At 41.6% G+C, this 26543-nt stretch overlaps 1 protein-coding gene across 13 annotated transcripts in view; it reads left to right on the top strand.

Annotated features, from left to right (window-relative positions):
- R3HDM2 (R3H domain containing 2) overlaps positions 1–26543 on the top strand; it is a 162421-nt gene that overhangs the window by 111674 nt on the left and 24204 nt on the right. For 6 of the 13 annotated variants that reach the window (XM_058673136.1, XM_058673129.1, XM_058673128.1 and 3 more), the window contains 12 exons: positions 4714–4755; positions 7306–7392; positions 7861–7987; positions 9860–9938; positions 10571–10630; positions 11195–11335; positions 11789–11897; positions 14490–14585; positions 17498–17529; positions 17651–17704; positions 22385–22617; positions 24343–24515. In XM_058673136.1, the coding sequence (XP_058529119.1) occupies positions 4714–4755; positions 7306–7392; positions 7861–7987; positions 9860–9938; positions 10571–10630; positions 11195–11335; positions 11789–11897; positions 14490–14585; positions 17498–17529; positions 17651–17704; positions 22385–22617; positions 24343–24515 (1233 nt within the window). The remainder of the gene's footprint in view (positions 1–4713; positions 4756–7305; positions 7393–7860; positions 7988–9859; positions 9939–10570; positions 10631–11194; positions 11336–11788; positions 11898–14489; positions 14586–17497; positions 17530–17650; positions 17705–22384; positions 22618–24342; positions 24516–26543) is intronic. The other 7 variants (XM_004582937.2, XM_058673132.1, XM_058673137.1 and 4 more) reach the window with 4 other exon arrangements.

Genomic DNA, 26543 nt, shown 5'->3' with positions numbered 1-26543 from the left:
ATATAATCCAGTATGCATCTCTACTTCCAGACAAAGATGGACTCCCAATGAAGCTGTTTGCTGTATCTTGACAATAGGATGCTAGACTCTCTGTCATTGTCCATGCCCAAATGATGGCCATATAATTGTGTGAAGAACTATACTATAGTAATGAAGTGAAACTCAGTGAGGGAGGAGGGAGTTGGGGAGGGGATAAGTGAAATCCCATGATCTATGGAATTGTATCACAAAATGATGATAATAAAAAGAAGTAAATTTTTTTAAAAAAAGTTCTGTCCTGTGGCTGCCTACTCTTTTCTGCTCTTCTCGTGTCTCTTTTCTTTTTTTTTCATATTTCTTTATTTATTTATTTTAAATTATATTGTTGACAATCTTTACATAGTTAATTACGGTAGAAAGGTTCAGGGGCTATAGGGAGGTGGGTAAGACTATTATGTCCATATTGTTTCCTTCTTGTCTCTGAGGTAAAGGGGGAAATTAAGGGAGAAGCCCCACCCAGTTTCCCACCCACCCCAAGTCCCAGATGTGGGGCATGCTCTGAGATCCTTGCTCAAGTGGTTTTAATAGTTCATCAGTGATGAATCGCTGCCACTCTCACCACTCCAAGCACACTGAGGTCTTTGAAGAATCCACTGATTGACGTAGTGCATCATAGAGTCTTCATTTGCCCAGTATTTCGCTGCCAACATATAGCTGAGGTGGTTGATTGACTTGTTCTTTCTTCTGTCTTTTCTTGGTTAGGGTACTGAGTCCAGCATTTCAATTGGGGAGATCCCCAAAGAAACTTTGAGGTATTCCCAGACCAGATTCTTATATGTTCTAGCAAGTACAGGGCCCGGCACAGTTCATCGCCACGATCAGCTGGTGGTTGCAATTGCTGTGTTGGTTCTGGTTTCAGCCCAGACTTCCACTGGAACCAATGGGTTCCGCAGTCCAGCCTGGTTCTGCCCAGCACATACTCGGCCATCACATAAACCAGTGGAAGCTGCAGCCTAGTTGGAGCGACCCACAATAACCCCCACCAGGCCTGCCCCCTACCCTGGTTTGCCAGTATGTGTAGCAGACTAGTCCAGTCCGTCCCACATCCCATTTGGCTCTTGTACTTATCAATGGGTATTAAAGCTTAGTTCCATCTAACTAACGCAACTATCTAGGCCTCTCTGTCTAGCCACCCCAGCCCCCATCCTAGTTTTCATGCCCTCCAGCGGGAGTAGTAACCCAAGAGAGGGGAACCCACTATTTCCCTCCCGGGTCTCTCTCAATTCCCGGTTTATGCACTCTTCGGGTGGTTCTGTGGTTTGACTTGACAGAATTAGCCCCCAGTGCCAGCTTCTGTCATCTGATGCTGTGGCTAAGCCCAAACAACCCTCACCCACTCTAATTTATGCTTGCACCAGTAGGAATAATCAGCCCAGCCTGGCTTTTCCCTGATCTAGTCCACATGAGGCGCACAGGTGTTGTAGCCCTGCTTAGTATGGTCTGTCCCCATCCCAGCCCATGCTCTCCAATGGGAGTAGCTGTCCAGCGAGGGGACCAGCCCCTTAATCCCCCTGCCAGCTCTGCTCCTTCCCTTCCTGGTTCTCACGCGTGCTGGTTGGGTGCTGCAATCACATCCAGTACAGGCAACCTCACCCTAGCATTCCATATTGTGCACTGGGTTTTGTCGCGACCAAACCAGGCTCGACCCACACTCTGTTCTGGTGTTCGGATTTGCCAGTGGATGACATGAACCATGTCTCTTTTCTTAACAGTTTGCCAGATCCCTGTCCTGGGTGCTTTTCTTTCCGTTGTCTCTTACACATGTGTTGTTGCTTCCCATCCATCCTTTCAGAATTTGTGGAGACAGTCTGCCACTGTTCCAATGATGCTTCCAGCCTCCACTGATACCAATAAAGAATTTTAAAACCTTAGGACAGAAAATGGGTGAATGTTTTCTTATATACTTCATTTTATATGAAAGATAGTAATTAAATGAACTTTTGGTCCAAGTTACTCTGTTCTCAAGACTGATAGATGATGTTCTGAACTCGTTGTATGTGTACTTGTTGAAAAAGCACAGTAAGAAAAGAATGCTTACTGGTTTTACACTTCTTGTGGATACTCACTTGGTTTAAAAATGTCTTCACCTGACTTTGTCAATAGGTTATGAGGGGACTATAGAGAATCTGTCTGCTCTCTGGCTTGCTGACTCCGCTTGATTCTGCTAGAAACTGTAGCGCTCCTACTACTGCTGCTGCCATCTACTGGAGTTTCTGCTGCTTTTGCAAAGTCTTCAGTCCCATCAGCCACCTAGAGCCAATAGAGCAGTCCCTTAGCAAGCCCCCTCCCTCCCCTCTACCATTAACACAGCACACAACAATGAAATTGCTTCTGACTTTCCCCACTCATTTCCCAAGAATCCAATTGGTGTTGTAAGAGAATCCTAGGCATGAATTGGATCAAAAATTTCTGAGGAAAAGGGAACAACTTTATTACTTGTACTGTCCTTGGGACCAACAGTTGAAGGTCAGGTCGTCTTTTCCATAGAAACAGTGCTAGACAATGCAGCTTCTGAGATTCTGCTTAGAATTGGCAGAAGCCCAGAACAGGCATATGTTACAGGATTCATACACCACCTAGGACAGCCATATTAAATAGCAAAGTACCTGGTTTGAGTCCTGGATCTGCTTCTGATTCCTGCTTTCTGTTAATGCATACTCTAGGAGGCAGCAGTGATAACTCAAGTGACTATCCCTGCCATGCACGTAGGAGACGTGGATTGAACCCTAGGCGCCCATCTTCAGTTTAGCACAGCCCATGCTGCTGCATATATTTGGAAGTGAACCAGTAGATGGGAAATCTCTCTGTGTCTGTCTGCTTTTCAAATAAAAATATTTTTTTTACACAGAAGAATGGGCAAAACCTTATTTCACATGTATTAAACTTTTTAAATAACCAGCTGGCTATGGCCTTCTACTTGGGCTTTTTGTCTTCATAATTCCTTCTTCCTCATCTGCCAAACTGCATTAGAAAGTTGGTTATGAAATAAAGAACTACATTAATGTGTTAATTCAAACTTTCTGTGTTTATTGCTTAGGCAAAGTCCCAGATTTCCTAGCTTGATATATATATTATGACCAAGTCCCTGGCCTGTTAACTATCATCTCTGGGATTCAGTGCTTATTTTATTCCACAGTCCCTGTTGTAAATTGGAGCAAAAACTTTTGGGGCTTAAACAACATTTGAGGAAAGCAAACACTTGTACATGCCTTCTCTGTCTAGAATTTATTAGTGTTCTTTTGCTGGCCTTTCTCAACTTCCAAGCCCCTCTCTACATCAGCCTAAGACCTTTGTATCTTTCAAACTAAATCCAGCTGTATCTGTCCAGGAAGCCTCCTTTGCCCTGCTTATCCTTGTGGATCTATATATACCCTGTAATCCTATTTGTGTGTGTTTTTCTCATAGAAGTGTAAACTCAATGAGGCCCAGGAGTAGCACAGGATAGCTTACCATTGTATTCCCAAAGTGTCTTGACGGTACCTTGCATGTATCTTGCCTTTATAGGAAAGATAATAATTAAATGAGTTTTTGGGTTTTGAGTGTCTGTGTAGCTGTGGGTACTGAGATTATATGACTGTGTGAGCATGTGTATTTCTAGGCCTGAGTAAGACTTTCTTTCTTTTTTTTTTTTTAACTGTGTGTTCCTGCAACACTTACTGCTCGAGTGCCTCTGGTGCACCAAGCATGCTGCATTGTAATTGTTTGTCTTTTCCGACAGGATTGTGAGTTCCTTATGGACAAGTTGTATCTCTTTCATCTCTGTATTTTCCAATAGTTATCATAATACCTGGTACATAGTAGGTTTTCAGTTTGTATTTGACTGTTACATGAAAAAATCCATACTGGGAAGTAAGCAGATTCATATATTGTTAGTAGAAGTATAGATTGCTACAACCATTTTAAGGAAGATTTAGCAATATTTTATTTTAAGAAAAGTTTTTCAATGAACTATGTTACTTTATTTGTAGATATACTCAATGCCGTGGTCATTTATGGTGGCAGAGTATATCCCATGGAGTGGTACTCATGAAAAAAAGCATAAAGGCAAGGGTCAGAGTAGTGTATACATGTCCTGTCCCATGTTACTTCTCTGACCAAGACTATAAAAGTCACCAACATAAACTTAAAACTAGGAGAATTCCAAGATTCAAGGAGGGAGACACTTGGAAAGAATACTTTTCCGTTTCCACAGCTTCCAGGACAGCTTATTTGGGTATCTTATATTGGTACTCTGTGTTGTCCTATGAACATATTACTGAATGATAGGAACCATACCTCAAAGCTGCCATGCATTAAATAGGCTCCTGAGAGCAAGCTTGGAAAAAATACTCCTTTTTGCTATAATGGTGACATTACCAGAAGAAGAATTGCACTTCAAGAGGATTCCATGACTTGGTCAAATGGCATTCTTATAATCTCTGAAATGAACCAGTATATCAGTCTTTCTGCTCTTTATTTTCATGTTAAGTGATGTGACTAAGGGTTACCAATGGGCCCTTCCACATCATAGTTGCTGAAGTCTGAGTAGGGAGAAGCCATATCAGATGATTCTCATCGTGGTTTAGCAATTGGTGTAATAGTTTTACCATTAATGCTTTTTCTTTGTAAACATATTGCTTCTTAACTTAGGGGTTGATTTGCCCCACCTTTATATTTTCTAATTCCCTCTCACAGAGGCGGACATCCAACCATGGTCATGCAAGGAAAAGAACCAAGGTAAGAGCCCTTCCTCTGTAGCTTCTTTTCTGATAGAAACATATTCAGTAAATGGGCTTATCACCAGTATTTAGTTTACCAAAGTGATATATAGGCAGAATTTTCTTACCTGTACTCTGTACCCAGATTGAGAAACCTTGATACACACACCGGTATGCACACACATGCACACATTTCCTAATGGAAAGTCTGGCTTCCCTTCTCTTCATCATCTGTAGTTTAGTCACAGTCTGTTTTTGATGCCTGAAAGGATACCCAGCTGGAGCCTTTCACAGAGCACGAAAGAATTTTGTACTGGTTGTGCTAAAATGTTGCTTTCTCTGCTCACACTGGCTTCCCTGGGAGAATGGCCATTTATTCCATTTACTTTTCTTTTTTTTTTTTTTACTTTTTAAATGTAAATTTTTCTTTAAAATGTATCTACTCTCTTAGTAGAAATGGCTCAGTATTTTTAATATCTTAAAAATACAAGTTTTAAAACATTTATAACACTTTTGTTTTTTTGTTGGTCATGGAGGTTGGGGCAAGAAAGAGGATATTGTTTTTAATCATTGGATATTAAAATTAACACATCACAGATTATTTTAAGCAAACTACTCGGGGGAAATTGTGTATGTTAGTATGTGACATCTTTTTAATTCAGCTAAGAACAGTAAAACATTAACTTTTGCTTGCGATAGAAAGACTTGTCACCAGAAGTAATAATTAAGCTTGTCTACTGCCTTCCCCCTCAAAAAATAATGATAGAATTTAGAAGTAGCCCAACTAGGAAGTGGCTTATTTTTCAAAAAGTCCAAAAAGTATAAAAAATTATCTCAGGGTCTTTCCTTACATGACTTAATCTATAGAGATAAGCTTAGCATTAATATTTAAAATAAAATATGCTCACTGCTGCGTGAGTGCCTCTCAGATTCTTTAAGGTAAGTAAGATAGTTACCATTTCCGTTTTGTAGATGGGGAAACTTGAGCAACAGAGATTAAATAGATGTCACAAAAGACATTACGTAGCAAGTGACAGAACTAAGCATCAAGTCATTCTTCAGACTTATAAGTTCTTCCATGTACTGCACTACCTGGGACATGCAAACTATATTTTGTGCTACTGTATTCAATGTAAGCTTTGAGTTTGTAATACGATCTCTCACTAAACATTTATAGATATATTTATAATGAGTCAGCATAGCTTTTGCTCTGGAGGTCTGTAGGAAAACAACAGTTGGCATAATGAAATTCAGATTGGGGGCTTACCACCCAGTAAGTAAAGCAAGGTGGATTCGCTTTTTTAATGTGTTAGTCAGAAGTGTTGAAGAACAGCCTAGTGACTAAGACACCTGCCTCCTGCATCAGACTACCTGAGTGGCTTCTTGGTCGTTACTCGTGGTTGCAGCTTCCTGTTCATACATACCCTGCAGGGCAGTAGATGATGGTGCAGGTAACTGGATTCTGGCCGTCTACATGGGAGACCTGGAATGTAATCCCAGCTCTTTGGCACAGGCCAGCCCTGTTGTTGGCATTGGAGAATGAGCCAGGCACTTGTGAGCTCTCTCTCTATTGATCTCTCTCATTCTCAAATGAATAGATCCCAAATGTTATAGTTTTCTTTGTCTTCATCTTTTGTTTTTCCTTAGAAATTTCATTTCATACCTTTCCCACCTTAGGTTTATGCTGATTTTGCATGTATTGTTTAATGAATGATAAATATTATTTAATGATATGTATATATTTATTTACTTACACCATCTACTTTTTTTTTAAGATTTATTTATTTTCATTACGAAGTCAGATACACAGAGAGGAGGAGAGACAGAGAGGAAGATCTTCCGTCCGATGATTCATTTCCCAAGTGAGTGCAATGGCTGGTACTGCGCCGATCCAGAGCTAGGAGCCAGGAACTTCCTCTGGGTCTCCCACACGAGTGCAGAGTCCCAAGGCTTTGGGCCATTCTCGACTGCTTTCCCAGGCCACAAGCAGGAAGCTGGATGGGAAGTGGAGCTGCCAGGATTAGAACCGGCGCCCATATGGGATCCCAGGGCTTTCAAGGCGAGGACTTTAGCTGCTAGGCCACACTGTCGGGCCCTACACCATCTACTTCTCACAACAACTTCTTAGATAGTTTTATTTCAATTTCATTGAGGGAAGACAGAGACTCAGAGATGCAAACAATTTGCCTATAGTCTTCTAGCTTCTAAAGGCAAAATCAAGAGTTCTGGCAAGGACCCTGGTTCTCAAATATGGCATCCTTCTAGAATGCTGTGCTGGTGTATGTAACATCAGTTACAGTAAACATCTGAGAACAAAATTGGAACCCTAGAATATAGAAGGGGGGTAGGTGAAGTGCATTTTCTACTACCTGGCTTTTTGTTTTGATATGTCTACTGTTTAAGTAGAGTATCTTCCAAATGGATCAGAAATGGGTGAGTAGAATTTGTTTAGGGGAACAAAAACATATTTAATGGAAGCAGCAATTAGCAAAGCCAGCGAGTGTCCCCTGAGTTCAGCCAACGTTTCTGAATGTTCAAGAAGGGAATATATTTGTGTAATTTTTTCCAGTCTAATTCCAAGCTAAAGTTGGTACGAAGCCTGGCAGTGTGTGAGGAGTCTTCTACCCCATTTGCTGATGGGCCACTTGAAACGCAGGTAGGTGATTTATATGTGGCTTTTAAGCTGGCAGTTGTTTGGTCAAGTGTAGTGTAGCAGTCACAGCATCAGCATCCATCTTGTAAATTTGAAGGCATTTCAAAACAAAAGCTGTTGCAGTAAATAGTGGCCTGGCGAGAGCATGAAATCTAAGTCAGCTTGACCACCTGAGATACTGAAGACAGGAAATCTTAGGGCTAGGTCTTATTTTCCTACCCATACCCTTCTGTTGCCATCTAATTCCTACTTTAAGATCACCTAGTTTAATTTGAACTCCATATGTAGGCTGTGACTGCTGGCGGCCACATCTTAGCCTTTACCCTCCCCATGGACCAGAAATGAAAACAGTTTAATGAATGAAAACAGTCTTCTGTAAGAGAAAGGTACCACCACAAGAGTCCAGGGAATCTAAAAGACAGTTTTTAAATCCTGTGTGTTTGATTTTATTCCTTTTTTCTGCTTTTTAAGGATATAATTCAGTTGCACATCAGTTGTCCCTCTGACAAGGAGGAAGAAAAGTCCACTAAGGATGTTTCTGAAAAAGAAGACAAGGATAAAAACAAAGAGAAAATCCCAAGGAAGATGCTCTCCAGAGGTAAGGACCTTCTCTAACCTCTTGCCTGTCCCAGGACCTGACTGCACAGTGCCTTTTCCTTATGTTCAGGACTCTGCTGCCTACTCATCTTCCTGGCCTACCAGGAGTTCCTGTTGACTTGAGTGCCTAGGTAGATACCTAATTCCTAGATTCCTAGTGCCTAGGTAGATACCTAGATTCCTTTCTCTGCTTCTTTAACCAGCCCTGCCACTGGGGCTCATACAGATAGAAAACTACTCTTTCTGCATTGCCATTACCCATTACAAAACTGTATATAGTGAATTCTGATTTTATTTGTACTCAGGGAAAAACAGTGACATGGAGAATAACTGGTAGCAGTTTCCCCAGATACCATTTATGTTTGATTTGGGAATGGCTGGAGTGATTTTTTTTTTTTACATAATAATGATAACGTATATTTGCTTCTAATTATTAAACTTTCTTTTTGAACTCTTTGGCGTTAAACTCTTGGACTGGGTACAAAAAACAAAGCCTATAAAAGTGACAGTTGACAAAAAAGGTAGGGGTCACCTTGAGACTAAAACTAATTAGACAGACAATGAATAAAGAAAAAAACTAATTAGACATATTTACAGAGATTCTGAAAGTTCAGCTGTGACCGCCCTTACCTAGAATTTATTTTCTTTTTTTTTAAGATTTATTTTATTTTTTTATTGGAAACTCAGATATAAGAAGAGGAGGAGAGACAGAGAGAAAGATCTTTCATCCATTGATTTGCTCCCCAAACAGCTGCAACAGCTGGAGCTGCACCGATCCGAAGTCAGGAGTCAGGAGCCTCGTCCGGGTCTCCCACGCGGGTGCAAGGTCCCAAGGCTTTGGGCTATCCTCGACTGCTTTCCCAGGCCACAAGCAGGGAGCTAGATGGGAAATGGGACTGCCGGATTTAGAACCGGCGCCCATATGGGATCCTGGCGAGTTCAAGGCGAGGACTTTAGCTACTAGGCTGCTGAGCTGGGCCCTACTTTCTTTTCTTTTTTTAAAGATGTTTATTTGGGCCTGGCGCCGTGGCCAGAGTTGAGCCAATCCGAAGCCAGGAGTCAGGAGCTTCTTCCAGGTCTCCCACATGGGTGCAGGGTCCCAAGGCCTTAGGCCATCCTTGATTACTTTCCCAGGCCACAAGCAGGGAGCTGGATGGGAAGTGTAGCAGATGAGGGCATGAACCAGTACCCCACATGGGGTCCTGACAGATGTAATGCAAGGACTTAGCCACTAGGCTATTGTGCCAGGCCCCTAGAATTTATTTTGTTTTGCTAGAATAAAGCCTACTTCCTTTTGATTAGGATGTTCAATAGATCTTTGCTGATGATCAGGTGCTTTTCAGTGTAATGATGCAGCCTTCCTTCTGTGGGGAGTTGGCAGCTCATGATGACCTTGAGGTTCATGCTAGCCCCTGAAGATTGATTCCACTTTTCTGCTCTCTCCTGATTAGGTTGTGAGCTTTTGCTTGGCATTAGATACTATACAAGTCAGTTACATTTTTTTTTAAGATTTTATTATTATTATTGGAAAGCCGGATATACAGAGAGGAGGAGAGACAGAGAGGAAGATCTTCCATCCGATGTTTTCACTCCCCAAGTGAGCCGCAACGGGCCGGTGCGCGCCGATCCGATGCCGGGAACCAGGAACCTCTTCTGGGTCTCCCACGCGGGTGCAGTGTCCCAAAGCCTTGGGCCGTCCTCAACTGCTCTCCCAGGCCACAAGCAGGAAGCTGGATGGGAAGTGGAGCTGCCGGAATTAGAACCGGCACCCGTATGGGATCCCAGGGCTTTCAAGGCGAGGACCTTAGCCACTAGGCCACGCCGCTGGGCACCAGTTACGTTTTTTTAAATTTCTTTTTTGCTTTGGTTCTAGACTCCAGCCAAGAATATACAGACTCCACTGGAATAGACCTGCATGAATTTATTGTAAATACACTGAAAAAGAACCCAAGGTAATAATATGATAAGTATATAAGGAAAAGGGGATGGAACCAACAGGAGGCCAAACAACTTGCAGAATTTTTCCTTAAGAATCTAGGGGACCACACACACATACCCCTCACTAATCTTTTGCAAATACTTATATGTTCTGTGAGGATTTCAGAATACCCCTACAGAGGTTTGAGCTTTGGAAAAAATTTAAGAGAAATTTTGTGGGAGAAGAATGCTGAGACAATATGCGGACCTTGGGAATACAGTGATGAAAAAGCACATAAGGAAATAATTGATTTATGCATAAGCTAAATCATGATTGCTTTAAAAGTCTACTGATAACCAAATGGAATGTAAAATTATAATTGGATTTAGAAGTATGTTTATATGACTATATCCTAACAGAATTAGATTTCTGATATAGATGATAAACTTCATCATTGGGAGGGCTCTGTAAAACTTAGGTTGTTTCTCTCTTTCAAAATATGTGCAGACAGCCCAGGGGGGCTATGCATCACAGTCCATGTTAAAATTTGGCTCTGGCCCTCCCACTAGCTTCTGTGGTCAACAAGTTGTGTTTTAAATCCCTGCTTTCAGTGACTGTGGGAGGCCTGTGTTTTGTTTTCTTTTGTTTTAATCTTTTTTTAAACAGGGACAGAATGATGCTGCTAAAATTAGAACAGGAGATTCTGGAATTTATTAATGACAACAAGTAAGTTACTTGTATGAAATACACATTTAGAGGTGGGAGGGGGCACTGAAAGGAAATTTAGGTATAATTTTAGGACATCCCTTTTTCATCCTTCCCTTAAAATGTGAATCTTGAACTAATTGCTCATTTGGGAACAAAATAAGTTAGGGAGAACTAATTAGAAGTAGATTAAAAAGTGTATGTGTGACAAGTAAGGTCTTAAAGTTACTAGAAGTTATAGACATGAGTTGAAAATAATTTACATGTTTTCAACATTTAGTTCTTACATCAGATTTTACTACTTTTAAACTTTTCCTTTGTTTTATTGTTGTTGAGCATCTTGAGGGAGGGGAAGCAGGGTTTACAATGTGGCCTTAATGGTAGTAGATTGAATAGTCTGCAGATAGTCTGCTGTAGATAAATAAGCTGAGAGAAACCTCTTTTGTTCCCATTGAGTAAATATCTTTCTTACAATGTCTGTTTCTCCTAAGAAAATCTACTTTAAACACCTCTAAGAAACATTATAGTTGACTGTTGTAGCTGTTCTTTGTCTCATTTCACATTTCCCACTGGGTTTCTCTTCAGTAACCAGTTCAAGAAGTTCCCTCAGATGACCTCATATCACCGGATGTTATTACACCGGGTTGCTGCCTACTTTGGGATGGACCACAATGTTGATCAAACTGGGAAAGCTGTCATCATCAACAAAACGAGTAACACAAGAATGTAAGGGAGGGAATTATGGATTTGGGAAACTTCCCTGGGATAATTTACAAGAGTAGAAACGGAATCTGTAAGATCGGATTATCTCTCCTCGGGCAGAGGGAGTTGCGGAGTGGAGACTGATTGCATTATCAGTTCCTAATCTTCATAAAGTATTGAAGACACATGCTAGAGGCACTTGCATTCTTTTTTTAAGACAGGCTCTAGCTTCTCTCACCTTCACTGATAGGATGGGTATACTTTTAGAAGAAGAGACATTACAGAAATGTATTTAAAAAGATGTATAACAAGTGCAGAATATCTCATTAAAACTCTCAGGTGACTTTTTGGATATATAACTCCAGATTTTCCCTAAGTGGAAATTCTGGAATTCAGGGGAAATGCATGTAGAAAATGTGCTTCTTAACAAAGAGATCTTTTTCCTCCCTTCCTTCCGCATTTCTTTCCAAATCCTAGTCCTGAGCAGAGGTTCTCAGAACATATAAAGGATGAGAAGAATGCAGAATTTCAACAGAGGTTCATTCTGAAAAGAGACGATGCCAGTATGGACCGAGATGATAACCAGGTGAAGAATGGAAAGGGGTGGGCCTGTACAGAGAGCAGTAAGAGAAACTGGGAAGGAAGCAGAATTTTTATGGGATGGAAAAAATCTCAAAATGCACTAGTATGGAAAAATGTTATTGAGCTGTACTGAGTTGGCATTGACTTAAGTTGAGAACTAACTTCATTTACTAAGTTGAATGCCACCTTCTTAGCCCCAGAGACATGGTGCTGAGGTTTGCTGGGTGATCTCCTTTGACCTGAAACTCCTTGGGTCTGCCACTGACTTATCACTCCACATCTTTTGGACAAAACAAGACTCCTCCGTGCCTCAGCATTGACCCAGCTGATGGTTTTGTTCTTTCATTCTCTGATAGTTTGGAATTTGTCTGGGAACCATCAGGAGCTACTTTATTCCACTTCATCCTTATCCTAGCTCAGGGTTAATCTTGAACTGGCAAAGTTGTGATCTAATTTGACCAATTATGAAGGTGTGTGTGATCCCTTTCTGCAAACTCTTTAATTTTTCCCAACTCAAAGGTGAGTGAGTTAATTTGACTTTTGCTGCTGGGAACTTCAGGCTGCATCCCCTCTGTGATCCACTCCTGTGGGAATGAGATGTGAACAAGCTGTCCTATTCCTTCATGTATGGGCGTGGCTATTGCTCTGACTTCTGGCTTACTGTTTAGGTAGCAAGTGATTGTTGTCTAGTTTTCCTAATTGGATAGAGAGTTTAGATTTAGCCTACTTCTTATTGGCCTCCAAGAAGGATTAGTTTAAAGAGTGTGATTGGGTAGAGCCAATATGAATCTTGTTGATTAATAATAACTGTAATAATATCTTACCTCTAAAGTAAGAATTGGTTTCTCAGACCAGGACCTTTTTTGCTTGCTACTTGAGTATTTGAGAGAGTCCGTTTAAGAAAAGTGCCATTATCTCTTGTGGACAAACATCCTGGGTCTGATTGAAATAGAGGAAACATATAAAAAGACATAAAAATTTTAAAAACAAGAAAGAGCCTTTCCATCCTGATGCCCTTCTCTCCATTTCCCCAAAAGCATTTTTCTTGGATCAGGCCTAGAGGCATATTGCGGCAGAGTGGGGTCCCTATTGTGAAAGTCTTATTTCCCCAGCTCAGGCCTGGTTCATAATAGGGTAGGCTCTGTGTACTTTCTGTTTGTGATACCATTAATGAGCATAGTGAATTGCTTTTTTTTTTTTTTTTTTAGGGTTTCTCCTGAACTAGGTTGTTTTGAACACTTCATGTATGTTATCTTTCCACAGCCCAATGTAGGTGCGGGTTGTTGGTCCCACATTACATACAAGAAAAATTGAGGCTAACAGATCTTAATTCATACATGACTGAAGTCAGCATTACTGAAAGGTAGCAGAGCTGAGATTCTGCCTGACCTTAAAACCTATTATGTTCTTTCCCCTCCACCATTAGTTTACCAGTGCTGGAGGACATTGGATAGTGTTTAGGTACTTAAGGCAAGTGGGAATGAAATCTAATGAAAACTGACTCCCTGAAGTTATGCTCCCCAGGGTATGGGTGACAGTAAGGAAGGTCAGCCAGGAGCAGCAGTCTGTAGTTGCTTCCTCTGAAGTTTTCAAAATCTTAGGATTAAAGGTCAAAATCGTTTCTAACCTGATGGCATTCATTTTCTAAGTGTTCTGCTTTAGAGTTTTATGGAAAGGATACTATGGTATAGCCCATTCCTGAAAATGTTCATGAAACACAGGCCAGAGTAGGGAAAGAGTGATGGGGAGTTAGGTGGTAGACTAGCCAGAGGTAGCCATCTGCCCAGCCATCCCGTCTCATCACTGCATACTGTTTTTCAGAAAATGTCAAATTCACTCTCTTCCACTCCTTCTTTTCTCTGTGTCTGTTTCTCCCCACCCTTCACTGTGCTCAGCTGTCTCTCTATTCTGTCTTCTTTTTTCTCTTCTTTATGTTGCTCTGTTTTCCTCCTTCTCTATTTCTGTAATTTCTTTCTCTTATTCTCTCCCTCCAGTTGCTATGGTTAAGTTTTAAAAAAAAAAATTTTTTTAACTGCTTAGACTTTGAGTTTAGCTTCGTCCTTGGGATTTTGTTCCCAAAGCCCTCTTTGCTGTATGTAACTTGGGTCTTCAGCCATGGCGTTAGTGATTAAAGAAGGGATAATGTCAGATGCTAGTTCTCTAAACTTCCTTCTCCGTGTTCAGCTCTGCTTAACACCTGTCCCCTCTCCCTCTCTAGACTCCTTGTCTCCTTTGCTTTCCCTCTACAGCAATGTTTATTTTCCCAGGGCTGTTTTCTTGCTCCTTATTTACAGGAGAGTACCTGATTACTGCAGGGAAACAACCCAATCCTTATAAATAGTTGTTGTTTGTGATACTCTGGGGTGGGTGGGAAGTTGAATAGTCCCCAGCCATTCAGAAAACCTGATCTCCCAAACTGCATGGTCAGATGTACCCAGTGAAACCTGTCCAGGACTGGAAAATTTCTTTTTTTTTTTTTTTTTTTCCATTTTTTGATGGCAACTATAAACTTTCCCGGTTTCTCTTCCTTGCTGGTGTGCAGTGAGCTTGCAGTACGAGGAGAACTTAACTAGCTTAATTCTGCTCATCGATCTAGATCAGAGTTCCATTACAGGATGGAAGGAGGAGCAAGTCAATAGAAGAGAGAGAGGAGGAATATCAAAGGGCCCGAGAGAGAATATTTGCCCGAGAGGTAAGTGTAGCTTCTGAGAGTTGTCAGCCCATAGCTTTTAGCTCTTAATCTTTGGAACTGTGAATGGAATGAACCCTCCATAAATGTTTTTGGGGTTGGTTTGTTGTTGTTGCTGTTGTTGTTGTTGTTGTTGTTGTTGTTTTAGCCAACATCAGCCAGTCCCAGATTTGTCCTCCAAAATTAAATGTGTCTTACTGGGAAGCTGCAGGCTTTTAATTATGTTACTTTTAATACATTTCTGTATGATACTCAAAGAGAACTAAAACTTGGAGTGGCTGAATTTGGTAAATATGACTAGATTGAACATAGAAATGGTTTTGACAGGGCTAATGGAAAGGCCCTGAATCTTACCTTTCAAACCCTCCCCCTACTTACCTAACTCACTCCTACTGTCCGTTTAGGCATCTTTGCTTCTAAGCAGAAGACCTATTGTCCACACAGGCTTTATATTCATCTTGTTTTGCCAGCTTTGTTTTTAGGCTGTGTTGGTTCTTGTTAGGACACAGGTGTAGCATCTGTCCTGTAGGAGCTCTCCATTCTGCCTGCACAGAGAGTACTGCTGTTCCATCCTGTCTCTAACTAAATAGGAAGTCTCTCTCTTTCTATGCCTCTTATCTTTGCTTCTGACAACAAGACTGGCTCCATGGGCCAAGAAGCAATTTGAGTCAGTTTAGGCAACTTTATTCTTAAGAATGATGAACCATGTCAGTTCTACTTGATGGCATTGTGTCTGGTTGCTTTTGCCTACAGAGTTGAAGAAAGTTAGCAGAAATTCAGAAAATGGATGAGTAGCTGAGAGAGGAACAAATCTCAGAAGATGCTAGATCCAGATAGCAGCACCATCTGATGGATTAGCAAGGAAAGGAATGCCACTCTCCTTTCAAATGTCAATAGATGATTAATTTTTGTCAGTGTGCTTAAATAGACACTGCTCTCCTCCCATTTCTCCACTCTGCCCTTTCTCAGCAAGGCATTCTATTTATTTATTTACACACACACACACACGCACACTACATATATATGTGTGTGTGTGTGTGTGTATCTTTCCATCATTACCTCACTCAGAAAAATGCTGTCTTCACCTAAAAACCAAACTCCACTGTACTTGCTCCATTGTCTCAGGAGAGTCACATGCTGCCAAAGATCCTCACTAGCAGCTGATACATGACAAGCCTTCTGTCCCAAAGTCTCAGGAGAGCACATTTCTTGTCTCCTGGCATATGCACTTCCATTCAGAAAATTGTGTCCTCCCAGTCATTCAACCATAGTCTAAAGAGGGTTCTCTATCTTTACCTGCAAACCAGTTGGGTGGAATGAGAGGAGAGATGTCATCACTGTGACCAGTGATGACTTAATTTGTGGTCAGAGCAAGTTGGTAGACAATAATAGCAAGCATTTAAATAATGAGCATTATTCTTAGCAGTTTGTAGATTAACTCACAATCTTCACACTAGGTCTGTGAAATAAGTTCCATTATTTTCCCTGGTTTATAAATGAATACCGGAAGCATAGAGACATTAGGTAACCATCTAAGGTCACACTGCTAGTTAGTCAAAAGTGCTGGTGATATGAACTCAGGCAGTCTGGCTCCAAAGTGTGCTGTTCTTCCCTCAGCTAAAGCACCTCAGGACAGCTTGTTCTGCTCTGGGCCTTTTAGGTTAAGAGGTACCAATGGCAGCATGGTCTGTTCATTGACTGTCATTGATGTTTCTTCTGTTTCAGTGACACATGAAAAGTGACTATTCTACCATAGCAGCCATTAACAAAGTAACAGATGTTCTAAAAGTAAGGCAGCTTGTAATAGGTTATTGAGACTTGAGCAACACTGAAATGTATCCACCTGTACCAAAACAAAGGCTAAGTTAGCTTTTCTATCCTTTTTCTTCCTGATTTCTAGTCTCAAGCCTTTATGAAATCCTGTGGATTTATCCCTTTCATTTCTGCACTTCCTGACTCTTAATATAGAGACATCAGAAGTTTAAGAAAGTGTAGACAGGGAAAATAGCAAAAGCCAACCCACCATATTCTACATTTCACATGGAGAGGAGTATGACCAGTCAAAGGGAGCTAATTAAGGGTGGGGTTGCGGGATTGTGGGTGGAGTAGGGGGCAAGAGGCAGGCCAAAAAGAAAGGGAAGTGGCAAGAAGGGTGTTTGGATGGAAATGCTGCTGCTGCAGCCTTCTGGAGGCAGAGCTATGCATTGGGAAACCTTACAACACAGGCTCTGCTCTGTGCAGAGCCCGCTCTGCTGGATACTCTTGGTTTTTTCTAAGGCTTCGAAGTCCACCACAGTGCTCACTTCACTCAGCTCAGTGACTGTCAGAAGATGACTCCAGAGGAAATGTGTCAGACATTCAATTTTTTTTCATTTTTTTCTAGGTTCTGAAAAGTACCTGCTTCCCCAATATCCCACCCTTTTTGGGTTTCAGGTAGAATGTCTTTTATTTTTGGTCAGTGTAGACAACAGAAATTGGTAGCCACCGAGGATGATTTCCTCCCCCAAAAAAAGTTTCTTTTTCTTGTCTCCGTGTTTTCTTCCTTTGAACACATTCTCTAGGACCAAGCACACCAATCATTAATGCTCAGCTTACTAAAGCAATCAATTTAGAGATGCAAAGGAAATAATAATTAGGTTAATACTTTCCTCTTCCTCCTTTCTATACTCCTACCTTGATCAGCCTCTTTTAAAACTGTGGGAAGGCTAAAAATTCCGAGTGTTCTTTCAAATTGAAGGTGAGAAGTCAGACTGGGTATGTGGGTGTGGGTCGTCCTGTTCCCGCTTTCCCTCTCCCTGTTGGTGGGATGAGCTTTGGTTTAAGGCCCTTGGGTATTCATAGCATCATGGACATCCTTTTCGGTTATGCCATGCTGTTTTCTTATAAGTTATTTTCCATTTTCTTCCCTCACCTAGACTGGCCAGAACGGATATCTAAATGACATCAGGTTAGTACCGCTTAGCATGTTCCCTGCTTCTCATTGAGCTTTGTCAGTGAGGTTACTATACTCCTGTAATTATGCCTTTTGTTTTGTTTTTGTTTTTGTTTTTGTTTATGTTAACCAACAGACTCTCCAAAGACGCCTTTTCTTCTAGCTCTCACAAGAGAAGGCAGATTTTTAGGTACTTCTGTGTGATCTATATCTCTCCTTTTTATTTTTTATTTTGTTTTGTTTTGCTGTAATCTCTGTAGCAGAGTGGGTTTGCTCCGTGCATGGCTGCTTGTGGAATAATTAAATTTGTGGTTTTTGCAACATTGGATATTTTCCACTGTTTAAAAAGAAAATAGCTCCTGCTTAGACTTTATTTTTATCATGGCTGGTTTCATTTTGAGTCCTGAATAGATGGTGGTGAAGGGGACCTAATAGATATGTGGAGATAGGTGCTTCTTCCCAGAGATTTACTGAACTTAAAATTTTAAAAAAAGGATTCAAACATGTACTTATAGTAAGGTATACGAATGAATGTCTCTGGCTGCCTTTTCAGAATCTGAGAAGAAGTGAAAGCTTATCCCTGACCCAGCATAGGGAATGCTTTATATCTTTAAGAAGAAAATAGGATATATATAGAAAAACATACACGAACACTTCTGTCTGTATAATTTTCTCTTGGAGACAATGTCATCTCCAAGATGACCTCAGAAAGTAACTAAGGGATCTGTCCTTAAAACAGACTTAGAGTTTACCCTTCATATGATTGGCACTTCCTCTGCATGCGGTGAGGGCTGTATTAACTTCCCCAGTGCTTAATAGTCTCTATTTTCCCACAAAACAGTCTTCAGAATCTCCTTTCCATTCCTGTCTCTCCATCCCATCTGAGAGGATAATCTGAGAGAAGTATACATACGACTTTCAGCCCCATCTCAGTACCAGCTCCTTCAAGTCTGTTCTTCCCATTCTGCTGGTAGAATACAGAGAACTTGAGTAGTAAACACTATTAACACTCATAATTCAGATTTTCAAAGGGTCTTTGTTTTTTGAATCTTAAACTCAATAGAGGCTGAGTAACCCAGATTAGGTTTCTCATTTCCAGTATTCCAGCTGCCCATCCTACAGACCTTTCTATAGTTAGTCAATCCATGTAAATATTGGTGTAGTGAGATTTCATATTCTTGGGTAGAGGATTTCCCATCTCTCTGAGCTCTTTTTCCTCTAGACTATCCCACATGAAGTCCATTGGAAAAGCCCAGGCAGAGGGGGTTTTATGTTGGTGGTAGCAAAGATAGGATTCTCCACACTAGAAGGAAAGAGGAAGAAGACAAAGAAAAGCCCATCCATATGTGTACTTCAAACTCATATAATAAATAGGAGTTTCAGGCCAATTGCTCTGTGTGAATTAATGCACAGAGCTTGATAGTTGCCGGGGTATACTTTGTCTGATTCAGTTCTCTTGCCATTTCTGATTTGATCAGCTAGTTTACATCTAAGAAAACAAATCCAGACAGACTAAATGGTTAACCTAAGTTCATATGGTTATTAGTGGCAAACGGGAACCGATTCTTTATACAGTGTTCTTGTCACTACACTATCCTAGCTCTGTGCAAACATCAAAATTTCCTGTCTAAATAGTGTATGTGAAGCATTAATTGAGAATCTATATCAAACTTCAGGCAAGAGTTTAAAGGATCTAGTAAGCCAGGCAGTCTTCCCTCCACAGCTTCTTTTTAGCCACTGCTTTTCAAACTAAGTTTTTTTTTTTTTTAAAGCTTTACTTATTTTTTATTGGAAAGGTGGATATACAGAGAGGAGAGACAGAGAGGAAGATCTTCCGTCCGATGGTTCACTCCCCAAGTGGCTGCAATGGCTGGAGCTGAGCCAATCTGAAGCCAGGAGCCTCCTCTGGGTCTCCCACGCGGGTGCAGGGACCCAAGGGTTTGGGTCTCCCACGCAGGTGCATTCCCAGGCCACAGGCAGGGAGCTGGATGGGACGCAGGGTCGCTGGGATTAGAACCGGCGCCCATATGGGATCCTGGCGCGTTCAAGGCAAGTACCTTAACCGTTACACTATCGTGCCAGGCCCCAAACTGAGTTTAGATTAAAGACCTGAGTCATGTGAAATGAAGCATCATGCATTCTTAAAAGGGTAACTTCTCCTGTTTGGATACTAGTCCAGAACTCTAATGAGGAGATGCTGATATTCTGTAACCACTCGATATCTTTATATCCCAGTTAATGTTTGTGAAACAGTGCATCAAATTCCCATCATTCATATTGGTCATAGCTATGGTAATTTCCCAATGCTTTGGGAGATTCTTGATTCTTGATTCTCCATTGATAAATAAGCCACAGTGAGTGAGGTTTGCCAGTGTTTATTGCCACCTCTTGCACAGGTCTCTCTTCCCCACTCCCTAGACCCAACAGACTGACTTTCCACTAACATAAAAATGGAATCAGCTGTGACCTTAGAAAAGTAAGAGATGTGATTGCTTTTTGTCCTTTATCCACATCTCCCTAGCACACACACAACTCAATCCAGTGCTCTGACTTGAATGCAGATAGCATTCCCTAATTGCTTCATTTATTCAAGAGGCAGAGGGAGAAATGGACAGAAAGCTCCTATCTACTTATTCCCTAAATGCCTAAAATAGCTGGAGCTGGGCCAGCACCAAAGCTAGGAGTTGGGAACTCAATCCAGGTGTCCGTTCACATCTCCCAGGTGGGAACCCAGTTGCTTGAGCTATCTCTGCTGCCTCCCAAGGTTCACATTAGCCGGACACAGAGTTCAATGTCCTACCCAGACATGTCACTGTAAGATGTAGATGTCTTAACTGGTAGACCAAATGTCCATCCCTAATTGCCTTACTTGTAGTGACGTGTAAATACGTAACTAGAGAGTTGGTTTATTTGTATATCTCGTTCCAGCCAAGACTCAACTTAGGATCACTTTACTTCCAAGGAAACAGTTTACTAACCCAGTTTAGTCAGAACAGTATCAAATAATTTGTATTTTGAGCAGTAGGTTAAACTCTTTTAGGAGAGGTAGAGTGAGTACAGAGGGTTTGATGTTTTGGCCCTAGCTTCCCAAGATATTTGACTTTAATGCCTTTTTCTCTGTCTGCTTCTGGTAGCAAGTAATGGCAAGATTATTCTAATATACTGTGAAGTATTTAATTTAGGTGGAAACAACTATTACAGACTTGTCTTGTAAAATTAAGCTCTAATATCTAATGCTCAACCTTATCCATTGCCATAATTATACTTCTTTATCCCCAAAACAGTTTTTCAAGATACTAGCCTTTGTCCATTGCCACAAAGCATTTGGCTGTCCCTTCAGTTCTGGTTGTATTACTGGAGAATCCTTGATGTACACTTCTTTCTTGTTTCCTATTATACTTTTAACATTGCAACAGAAAGAAGTAAAATTTGGGGGAAACATTGTTTCCCAACTTTTTAACTGTAAAAAGAAGCATTGAGGTTATAGATACATACATCTTGGGGTGGCGAAAAAGAGCTAGTGTGTTGCTCACGGCTGCTGTAGTGTGTTCTTTGTCCACCATGATTGCTTGGCTAAAAGCTAAAAAATTAACCCTTGCATGTGTTTGTCCATTTCCCCTTTACACCTTTGAAGTAATTTTCTAATAAAACACTTCTTCAATATTAACCCCTTTTAGAAAAATACCTTCCTTTTTTTTATTAGAATCACTGAACCTAGCACCTTTGGTGCTAAGTGCAGGGTCTTTTTTTTTTTTTTTTTTTTTTTTTTTTTGGTTTTGGTGAGATAGTGGTTAAAAGGAGGGACCCTAAGCATCCATGATTTTTGCTTACTTGATCCCAGTGTACTTACCAAAGTCTTTGTCACTTGTCACCATTTGGTTTCTTTGGATCATATTAGCCTTTAAGGGGAGCAAATAAGCGATAAGTATAAAGGAAACTTTTCCAGTCTTTGATTGCTTGTTAGTTAAGCAGTAAGAACTCAGAAAGAGTTTTCAGGGAAACTGGGTATCCTGAGGAATATAGCTGTTTATAATCACAGTGATCTTAGCATCCAAATAGTTCCCATGGATCACAGAAGAATAAGAGAGGAGGAACCCTTTCTTCAATAGTGCTGCATCTTGACTAGGACAACAGTCAATGTGGAGGCAACTAGACACAGACCTTGCCATGCCAAATCCCAGGGGGATATTTGCTTGATCTTGCTGAGGACTTTTAACACTGAGAAACCCTGAAACCAAGTGTTCCCTGACACCAAGATGGAACTTCCACAAAACAGCTTGGGTCAGTTGTAGACTGTCATCAGACTGAGTTTTCTAGAGCACCCTTTAGTCTAATGTACTCTTCCAACCCCTGGAAAGGTGGACATAAATAGCACCCCTCGCTGCTGGCTTTAACAGGTATTATGTGGAAGACCTATTATGGGATTTGTTCTTGTCATCGACTATTCCTGCCTTCTAGCAATAACTTCTAGGAGTCCTTTTGTTTTAAGAACTCCAAGAAGGCATTAGCTATCCTCTGCTCCTCACTATGTCCTGCATGTATGGGATCCCCACAGAGGGTGGGGAAGAGACCACAGCCAATCTCAGCATCATGTATGTGGTTTCCCATCCAATTCTGGTTTAATGTTATGAATTAGTTGCCAGTGCACTGTCTTTTAGATTTGCCTCTGTGCTGTTTGTTACTGTACTGGATCTTGTTCTGTCTGCTTCCATTGAGTCTTAGTTGGCCAGCCAACTAACAAGAAGTCAGTGTCCATGTACCCCCTAACTGTCACCTTTCTTTGTCATTTATAGAATAGAAATGAACTCTCTCCTAGCCCTTTTACTGAAGTGGTGGGTGGGGGGTGCTCTGACCACTGTGGTCTCTGCAGGGGGAATCGTGAGGGGTTGAGTCGCACCTCAAGCAGCCGCCAGAGCAGCACAGACAGCGAACTCAAATCCCTGGAGCCACGGCCTTGGAGCAGCACAGATTCAGATGGGTCTGTCCGGAGCATGCGACCCCCAGTCACCAAAGCCAGCAGCTTCAGCGGAATCTCTATCCTGACCCGAGGTGACAGCATTGGCAGCAGCAAAGGTGGCAATGCGGGAAGGATCTCCAGGCCAGGTACCACAGCTTCTTTCTCTTCAATGTCATGTGTATCCCTTCTTGCTTGTCCCTTGCAAAATATCACTGATATTTGTGTTCAGCAAAAACCTTACCCTGGTATAGTTCCCTGGAAATCTTAGCACAACTCAGACAAGGGGAAGTATGATATCTTGGATCCATTGTCTTCTCTGATTTAGCCGCTCTATGATTTGCTTTCATACTTTTAGCCCTTATTGAGAGACAACTAGTTGAAATTGTATTGTTTTGTCTGATTGTTGAATAAAGTTGTACCTCCCTGTCCAAGTTCAGGTTACGCACTAAAATGAAAATCATAGCTACTCGCATTCTGTGGCCCTTGAATGGCAAAGAGAATTTGCAGAGCGGAGGGAGTGCGTCGAAGTGTGGGTGGTTGTAATTAATTGGAATGGCCGCTAGGTGAGAATGTGGAAGCTGCTGCAGTGGTTGTGGCTCAGAAGCTTAATGCAATGAGGACTAGGTGTTTCTTGGGAAAGCCCAGACATCAGCCTTCTGCTGTCCTCCTCGGCTGCACAACCTTCTCTGGCTGTTCCCACTGGACACTCAGTAGATGTTTAGCTCTCTGTGTCCAGTGGGCCTCTCCTTCATTGCACTTCTCCCCAGACTCATTGCAGAAGTCCTGTAGCTCTATCCCCTAAGACACAGGGAGGAAGAGATATTGCGTCTTACTGTTGGATCTCTGCTGCCCCTTTCAGTTACTTCTACTGCTTCAACCTTTATCCAAGCCTTTGTTTTCTTTTATTAGATTATTACACTACCCTTCCAGCTGATCTCCCTGCCAGGATACAGATTTAATCACATGAGTTCCTTCTTGAAAAGGTTCACATTTCTGTATCGGCTGCCTGGTAAAGTCCATACCACTTCATAAAATCTTAACTTCTTGGCTGTAGTCCATCATTGCCCTTTCGTTTCTAGATACTCATTGTCCTGCAGCCTTCCAATCATTTCTTGAATGCCATATTATTTTTTTCCCCTCTCAGTCTGGCAAGATTCTGTTTATCCTTAAAATTCATCTCTCTGGTCCCCACTTATGTAGATCTTATTTTGAAATCACTGATGAATCCCTTCTAATCAGCTTGTACCAGTTGAGTGGGTATCCATCTCCTTTCACAAGATCCTGTATTTCCTAAGGGGGAAGACTGTGCTGCCTCTTCCTTTGTGTCCTAGTTCTTTCCACCGTGCTTGGCACAGACATTAATTAAAGCACATGATGTGAATATGTGCATATACTGAGAGTCTGAAAATGGGGGAAGAAATTTGAGTTAAAGTTAGGAATATGTGACGAAGGGGCAAGGTTGCCTTCTTAGCAACTTTTATAAGAGATGCTGCAAGTTGTGAATAAGCAAAGAAAAGACAGATCCCTTACAGGCCAGGAATGTATACCCTCCTAGGAAGGAAAGATGCATCTTTACAGTCATTATGGAAAGATTTTAGATACTTCAGACTCAACAGTCTCACATTTTGTTCAATTCTAAAATCAAACTTTGATGGCTAAGGTGACTCCTGTTCCTGGTGAACAGAACATACAAAGACAAGGATTGCCATCAGCAAGGAAACTGGAAGTGAATCTTCAAATGACAGTGTAGGAGTGGACAGAAGAGAAGGAAGGAGAAGGGCAAAGGAATATGGAGCCCTGCAACTGGGCCCTTCAGGGGCGTGTTCCTGGCTTATGCGTGCAGCTCTCAGTGGGCCTCCTCTTTGCCTTAGGTATGGCACTAGGTGCCCCAGAAGTGTGCAACCAGGTCTCATCCCAGGCTGTCCGGGGCCTTCTGCCTTGTACTGTCCAGCAGCAGCAGCAACAACAGCAGCAACAGCAACTTCCTGCTCTCCCACCCACGCCTCAGCATCAACCACCCTTGAATAATCACATGATCTCACAGGTGAGTCACCACTTGGTGTCAGAACCCCCTGCTCTGGAAGTACAGACATGTCTCTGATACTGTGGTTGGCAAGAAGAAGCCATTTTTGGAGCCATGACACTCCTTCCCCCATTTGTTAGTTGCGGGGAGAGATGCAGTAGGGCAATGGTTTGGCTACAGTACTCTCAGTACAGTCATCCCAGGAGTTTTTGGCTTTATAATCCTCACTGTTTCTTTTGAGATTATTGACGAGATTTTTGACCCTGCATCACATTGCTATCTATTGTACCCTGACTTCCTTTACATCCTATATAATTATCAAGGTGATTTTGCTTACTAATTCCATATATGGAACTTAGGGGAAAAATCACAACTTCCACCATAGTCTGATGGAATATATTGAAATGTTTGTAAATATATATTTATGTATTGGGATGGGGTGTGGTAATAACACTCAAGACTCCTGCAATAGATATTCCTTGAGATACAGAAACCCCACATGTTAGCTTTACTTCCCACATCACAAGGGGACTGTGACTTTCTCCTGTTGTTGCTAGAGTAGTAGTTATTGGGAAAGTTATAAGGGAAGCTTTGCTACAGAGGGGAGACCATGTAAATGACTAACCTAAAAGTAAGTCCAGTTTTAAACTGGAACCTCAGCATTCTGGGCTTAAAAGCCACCTTCCTGCTCTGAGCAGCACATGTTGAGATCTTCACTTTCTCTTGTATAAATAGAGCTGTGCATGAAGAGGACCTCGTTGTTCTGGGCATCAGAAAGCTCTTTTCTGCTGAAATTTAAGTTCTTATTTCACCTTCCAGGTGCCTTCATCTGCTGATCATTTAGTTCAGATTGGGCTTGGGTATGTGTCTTCCTCAGGTACAAGAAGCAAGTTCCATGCAGCAATATAGCCAAGAAACTAGAAATTATATTGAAAGGTCCCAGAATGGTCCAGGGATTCCCCTCTCAAATACTGTGAAATGAAGCTAAAATAAAGAACAGTGGATATCTAGGGATCTGCTTTGTGTCTAAATGTAACCCACATGTAACTCATGCCAGTCCTTCACCTTAATCCTTAAGCCAGCCTATGCATAGTCCTTTCTTGTTCTGTTGCCATCCACCGCATCACGTCTGCTTGCTGTTAGCAGCAGTTGGTCCTTGCTGCAGCATGGCATATGTCGGTTCTTTTATGTGCTGGGTAGTTCGGACCCAGACTTTGTGCTTCTGTTTGGGCTCTCTCCTCCTGTGTTTGTGCATCTTGCTTTTCCACAGTCCCAATAATTCTTGTTTCACCCCCACCCTTGAATGTTTGATTTTAGTTCAGTCCTGCTCCCTTTTCTCCTCTGTAGTCAGTCTTCCATCTGCCTCCACTTTCCACCTGCCGATCATACGGAGAAACAAACTATAAGAGTGGAGAAGGAATAAAAAGAGAATAATCACTTGAGACTAAAATTTTAGAGTGTCCAAGCTCAGCTTCTGTCCAGTCTCAGTTTCTGTTCTTGCTCTGGATGTCAGGAAGGTCAGTAGGTGAGTGATAAGTTGACTTCTCTCCTACAGAGAATGGAGCACTAGGTCAGACACAATAGGTTAGGGACAGGGGATCATTTTTTGGTGCAGAAACTTCTGTTCCCTTAGAAATTCATTCTTGAGATTAATTGTGCTTACAGACTCTAAACTACATAAAGACTTGTATTTCTCCTTTCCGTTTTTAAAAAGTTTATTAATTTTTCTCTGTAAAGCAGATTTTACAGAGAGAGCAGGAGAAACCAAGAGAGAAGTCTTTTATCCAACAAAATCTTCCACTTTGGTTTAACTGAGCTTAGCTGAGCTAAACCAAAGAAAGGAGCCAGAAACTTCTTCTAGGTCTCCCTCATGGGTGCAGGGACCCAAGGACTTGAGTCATCCTCCACTGTCTTCCTAGGCCATAAGCAGGGAGCTGGATCGAAAAATGGAGCAGCCAGGATATGAATTAGTACCCGTATGGGATACCACCCCATGGTATGCTACACCACCATGCTGGCCACTCCTCTCCTTTCCTTTTATTTTTTCTT

The sequence above is a fragment of the Ochotona princeps genome, chromosome 15, assembly GCF_030435755.1.
Source record: "Ochotona princeps isolate mOchPri1 chromosome 15, mOchPri1.hap1, whole genome shotgun sequence".
NCBI lineage: Eukaryota > Metazoa > Chordata > Mammalia > Lagomorpha > Ochotonidae > Ochotona > Ochotona princeps.
Note: the sequence above shows the minus strand (reverse complement) of the source record. Positions and strands in the feature narration are given on the sequence as shown.